This window comes from Gracilinanus agilis, chromosome 5 (genome assembly GCF_016433145.1).
Source record: "Gracilinanus agilis isolate LMUSP501 chromosome 5, AgileGrace, whole genome shotgun sequence".
Lineage (NCBI taxonomy): Eukaryota > Metazoa > Chordata > Mammalia > Didelphimorphia > Didelphidae > Gracilinanus > Gracilinanus agilis.
In genome coordinates, this window is record NC_058134.1 from 98,042,156 (window position 1) to 98,048,610 (window position 6,455).

The window sequence follows — 6,455 nt, forward strand, 5'->3', positions numbered from 1 at the left end:
TTACTCGGTTTGACCAGAAAACATGTAGGAGTTATCTACATAAACATGATAACTGAAGCCAAAGGACCAGAAAATATTATCAAAAGAAAGGTCAGAGAAGACAGTGAAGTGTCTTGAGACACATGATTTAGTGATAGGAAGAAGAACCAGAAAAAGGGACTAAGAATTGGTCAGAGGCAAAATGAATAAAATGCACAAGCCAAAGAAGAGGGTATCGTTGAATATGATGGCACAGGGAAGCCACAGTATCAAATACTATAGTACCTAAGATCCCTTCTTCCAGTTCTAATATTCTCAAAGTTCACAAATCTGAGGTCTGTACACAGGTAACTAAACATAAAGTAGTATGACTTATAATAGTGGGAGTTAAATGTCCCCTGGAAGGCAGGAAGAAACATTTAAAGAGGTCCTATCCACCTGATCTCATTTATAAATGTATGGCATTTTTGTGTAATATGGATTAATACCTAAGTAGAATTAGTCCACTACTACCAGCTAAGTGTGGGGTACCTGATATTACCTTAGAGCCACTTTCCCTATTACAGTTATATCTAGGGCATAGGCTTCTGGAAAACAAAATCTGAGTCTAACCAAAGTTCAGACTCTATAATATTGTAATCACACTGATGATACTGATAGTGGCTAAAGAAAACTGAATTTAGAGGATCTACACTGGGCTGTTGACAGCCACCTATGTAACTTTAAAGTCCCAGGCTGTTGTCTTATGTGTAAAATGCCTGAATTGGACCAAATAACCTCTAATCTATTATGTCTTTCAGCTCTAAATCTTTATTCTTAGGATAACGATAAAGTCAGTAATAAAGATGGCTTTGCCTTACCTAGTTTAACCAATGGGAAGACTCATAACAAAGGAATAAGACAAAGCTCTCTGGAGACCTAGGTTCCCATCCCAGTTGTATTTGCTTGCCATAGCACCCAGAATGATGGCAGTTTGCCCCTCTAGAAACTTATCACAACCTCCAGGGTTAGTGTCACTGTATACTTCTTGAGGAGACTTCCAGCTATAAGAACCTGCCAAATCTCAGGCACTCAAGAAATCACTCAATCGGGGTCTTGACTTGATAGCCCATTCTCCTTCACCCTCACTGTAGACCCACTGATGCTTATTTTATTGTCTGGGTTTCTACCTCTACCCATATTTCTCATAGAAAACAGCCATCTTAGCCCTCACACCTTTGCAACTCAGCATGGGGAGAGAACACATTTCAGCCATAGCTGGAAATCAGTTTATTTACTGGAATTTGAGGGAAATAGGCCTACTCCATATTGCTTGGCTCCAAGAGAGAAAACTAGAACCAATGGGTAGAGTGTACAGGAAAGCATACTTTCACATAATATAAGAAAGAAATTTCTAACAACTAGATTTTCATTAGCAAAACAAACTAACTTCAAAGGTTTCTCAATCCCCATCACTGAAAGTATCCAAGCAGAGGCTGGTTTGTTAAGAAATGAAGCAAGAGATTCCTGCATTAAGTGAGAACTAGATGAACTCTAAGGTCTGTTCCAATAAGACTCTTAAGATCTCTCCCATGCCTATTCTTCAGGGTCTTTCCACTTGCCTAACTTTGATTAATTATCAGAAAGCAAGTGCCTCCCCTCTTCTCCAGTATAGTAATGAGAGCTAGAAGAACTAAAGGAAAAAGGCTATTTCAGGGATTTAGACAAAGTCTCAACATGGGAAATGAAAATAGAGAGGGAAGATAGAAAAAGCTCTCTGTGTTGAGACAATATAAACCTAAAAAATGGTTGTGGGTAGACAGAAGGCTACATGCTTGTAATGGAAAGTAGTAGTTTGGGGTTTGGGATGGAGGGTGGAGTGAGGAGAATGAAGGGAAAGGGATGGAAGAAATCAGGTGTTGCCAAGAACTGAGACTATTAGGACATTTCCTTCCTTGGAAATGCTTGAATAAATCCAGATGCTAACATGTTAGAGGTCTTTGCATATATAGCCAGATGTTTTCCTCATTCTCTCCAAATGTTTATGTAGGTTCTTTTCAAACATTTCTTCTCCACGGGGCAAGAAGAGAAGCAGAACTTCCAGTGAGGTGAGAAGTTTGAGGTATATCCTCCTGGAAACTTCTAACAGGCCTCTTAAGACAAGGACACCCAGTCCTCTCTCCAAGGTCCTGACCAGCTTCCACTGTGAGCTTTTTCTATCCCTTACTCCACCATCACTAATATGCTAAATCCCTTCTCCATTGTGATAACTCTATCCCTTATCTTTGCCTACCTCTAGAGTTTGTCTCCCCTCTCTGCTCTCCCACTCCCACAAGCTCAGGCCACATGCTTCTTCTGATGGGTCAGGAGCTTTTGCTCATGACTAAAACTTTCACCACAGGTGGCACAAATGAATGGCCCCTCTCGACTATGGCTCCTGCGGTGTGTGATGAGGTTTGATTTCTGACTGAACCGCCTGTCACAATCAGGGCAAGCATAAGGTCGTTCACCTGTGTGGATGCGCCGGTGGGACACAAGGTTGGATTTCTGACTGAAGGCCTTGCCACAATCAGGACAGGCATAGGGCCTCTCGCCTGTGTGGATTCGACGGTGGGCAGCCAGATAGGGCTTGTGCCTAAAGGACTTGCCACAGTCAGGGCAAATGAAGGGTCGCTCTGGGGCATGGTCACGACGGTGGGCTGCCAGGTGGCTTCCTTGTGAAAAGCGGCGTCCACATTCCATGCAGGCATAGGGCCGCTCACCTGAGTGGATACGGATGTGGGCCACCAAATGGGTCTTCTTACTGAAGTTCTTTCCACACTCACTGCAGATGAAAGGACGCTCCCCAGGATGTAGTTGCTGCTGAGCTCGAAGAGACCTTCTGTGCCGGAAAGTTCGGCCACAATCATCATAGCCATAGGATGTAGCAGAATCCATTTCTCGGTCTTGCTGAAGGTTCATTCCCTGGTCCTGTTGGGGATCTAAGACTTGGTCTTGCTGTGAGTCCAGGGCCTGATCTTGCTGAGGGTTCATGGCCTGATCCTGCTGGGAGTCCAGGGGTTGGTCTTGCTGAAGGTTCATGGCCTGGTCCTGCTGAGAATCTATAGCCTGGTCCTGTTGTAAGTCTGTGGTTTGGTCTTGCTGAGACTCCAGCAGCTGAGATGGAACCTGGAAACTCCCATGACTACTGGTGGCCTCCACAGAACCCTGAGGGCGCCGGTGAATCTTGCCATGAGATAAAAGATTGGGTTTGTGCCGGAAACGACGCCCACATTCAGTGCACGGATAAGGCTTCTCACCAGTATGGATACGCCGGTGAGAGGTCAGGTAGGGCTTATTAGTGAAACGTTTCCCACACTCAGGACACTGATGGGGTCTCTCACCTGTATGCACTCGGCGGTGAGCAATCAGGTTGGGCTTATGACGGAAACATTTGCCACACCAGGCACACTGGAAGGGTCGGTCAGCAGCATCACCACCTGGCTGGGCAGCTGTAAGTGCTGGGCGGCCCCGGGGTCGAGGTGCAAGGGCTTTTTCTGATGCCTGTGCTTCAGCTACATGGATCTGCTTGTGGGCTACCAGCTCAGCCCACTGTGCAAAACTCTGACCACAGCCACTGCAGATGAAACGTCGAGGTGGTGGGGCAGGTGGGTGGTTCTTTCTGAGGTGTGCCCGTAGCTGGGAGGCTCGGCTAAAGCGCTTCTCACACTTGGGGCAAGCAACTGCTCGGGCAGATGAGGCATGAACCTGGCCATGCATTGCAAGGGCTGCCCAACTCTTAAAACTCTGCCTACAGACTTGGCAAAAAAAGCTTGTGTCAGGAGATAGAGCTGTGGCAGCTGAATGGGCCAGTCGATGTAAGGCCAAGAAAGGAGCATGGTGAAATCGGCGCCCACACTCAGGGCAGGGCAGAGGAGGGCGGCCATGGCGGCGACGAGTGTGATGCCGCAAGGCTGCCCATACAGGGAAGTGCCTCCCACATCGGGCACAGCGGTAGGCACCACCCTGGAAAAGGCCCCCAGGACTACCTGCCACAGCCCCTTCTAATTTAATCCTATGAATATCCTTCCCCGACCTTTGGAGTGACTCCTGAAAAGATCCAGGGAAGAGCCGAGCCCGGGATGGGCCCATTGCAGGGGGTCTCCTGCAGCGACGCTCCAGAAGAGGTCCTTGCCCTGCTGGGGATAAAGAATCAGTCATTTTAGAAAGGCTACTGTGTGATCTGGGGTAAAGTCTTACTTAACCTCTGGAATTCCCATTTCCTCACCTATAAAGTGAAGAGGTTAGGCCTCTCTTGGTGTGCTATCTATCTCTAAATATTGTGGACAGACAGATAGCCTCAGAGTGAGGAAAAACAAAGTTCAGTTCATGCCTCTGATACATAATAGTTGTTGACTCTGGACAAAGCACTTCAGAACACAAAGACTATAAAGCAAGAGCTGATCTAATATTAACATAGGGAATATTCTATACAAAACATAATTACAGATCTAGTCAAAAAAAGTTGCCATTTCATGCTTCCCTTCTTCCATGAAGTCTATTCTGAATACTCCCTAGTTATAATGCTCTCCCACAGACTTTAAACTCAGACAGCAATCACTGTCCACTCTGATCCTCTAAGTAACATAAGGGAAAAGCCATCCTTGCTGCTGTCCCACCATGTAATAATAGTCTTGCACAGCTAAGCACCCTTGAAGCCACTCTGGGCAAGAAATAAGCTATCCCTCAGGGAGCCTCAGGGTATGGAATCTACCTCTCCTACTTCTTCCCCAAACCAAATGGGGCAAAGAAAGCACTCTTCATCTTCAGGGCAAGGCAGAATAGCAAGAAGCTGCTTAAGACTAAGAAGACTAAGAGGACTGAGAAACTTACCTGTGGTGTTTCGGAGGACCCTCCTCCCACCAGCAGAAAGCTGCCCCCCACTGCCACATGGCTCCTCCCCTGGAGACCCTATAAGAAGAAACATTTTAGTAGAGGAGAGGGAGTCAAGTGGCAGGGACCTCCTGATTCTCAACAAGGTTTTCCTCCTAGGGTTCCTTCAGCTTTCCCACGCTGCCACTTACTCCAGGTATCTTCATCCTTCCCTACTGGCCTCCCCAACCCTACCCATTCTCCCTTTTCAACCTAGAGAAATAAAGAATTAGCTGTCTCCCATAGACCGAGCAGTTGGGTACAAGAGCAAATCCAGGCCCACTGTAGCCCTCACCTGAAATGTGATCCCCTACCTATGTAACCTTCATCAAACCTAGAGGAATCAGGAAGAAGTCCAGACCCTACCCTGGGAACGCAGGAACAGGCGATTCTCTTTCCAGCCTCGTTTCCGAATGAACCTACTTCTCCCCGGAGAGAGGTATCTCCGATCCTTTCCAGAATGAAGGGATGCCTGGAACAACAAAGACTTTACCTATACCACTCTGAACAAGATTCCCGCTAACTAAAGGTGGGGCCCATCCTCCCAGAAAGGGCCGGGGAGAAACCAGTTTTGGGGGGCAACAGTGAGTTCCCTCATAAGCATTTTTACGTTAGTGTAATTTCACAAGTACAAGATGGGGAGGCACCTGGGAGTTTTAGAGGATTCCATTTCAATAAGAATCCACAATTTGAGATGGCAACTAAAACAAGCTTAAGTGGCATCAAGGGAGGCACACAGTATCCAGAACTAAGGAGGTGATAGCCCCATTGTATTTTCCCCTGAGCAGAGAACACCTACAGAATTGTGTTCATCAGTTCTGGGCTTTTCATTTTAGGAAGGATGCTGACAAGCTTCAGTGTACATCCAAAAATGGATGGTTCTAGGCTTCAGAATCATGTCATCACAAGTCCTGGTTGAAAGACTAGAGATATTTAGTCTGAAGAAGACTTAAGAAGGGAGTGATTGGATACATCAACTGTCTTTTAGCATATAAAATATACAAACATACACACAGACATTCCACTCCACTTTTGAATCACTGAAATCTGCCTCTCTGCAGCTTTGTCTCTTCTGGATCTGCTGACCTCTTAGGCCAAACAAAATAAATCTAAATCTTCTATATCATGTGTGCCGCCCCCCCAATAGGTTATTAGACTCAGACTTGTCCTGTGAGCCTCAAAAAAGTCAGCAGAGCCAGAAAGGGCTGAAAAAGGTGCAGAGAGGCTAATTTTACATGGACGTAAAGGAAGAAAACTCCGACCAATATGTGACTCGAAATAGCATGGGCTGATGGGTGATGGTATGTTCTTCCTCCCAGTGGTCCTCAAGTGAGATCGAATCTAGGTCAGGAGGAGGCTGCCCCCCCACCCCAGCCCCTGGCTTTCTGTGCGCCCCCTCTGCCTGCCCCGCCCCCCCCCCCAGCCAATCTAGGGATCTCCTCATCCCCAGAAAGGCTTTTCCCTTCCGTAACCTGCCATTATCCCGCATCTCCTGTTTCCCGATTTCTCTAGAGGGCCAGAAGGCCGGGGGCGCGCGCGCGCGCACACACACACTCACACACTCACTCACACCCACTCACTCTCGC

The 6,455-nt window shown here is 47.0% G+C and overlaps 1 protein-coding gene across 1 annotated transcript in view; it reads right to left on the minus strand.

Moving 5' to 3' along the window:
* Positions 1-1,057: 1,057 nt before the first annotated feature.
* REPIN1 (replication initiator 1) overlaps positions 1,058-6,455 on the minus strand; it is a 10,345-nt gene continuing 4,947 nt past the window's right edge. Inside the window, exons 2-4 of the mRNA XM_044678968.1 lie at positions 5,236-5,341; positions 4,831-4,908; positions 1,058-4,133 (exon numbers count right to left, since the gene is read on the minus strand). Coding sequence (XP_044534903.1) covers positions 2,296-4,133; positions 4,831-4,908; positions 5,236-5,341 — 2,022 coding nt within the window. The 3' untranslated portion in view covers positions 1,058-2,295. The remainder of the gene's footprint in view (positions 4,134-4,830; positions 4,909-5,235; positions 5,342-6,455) is intronic.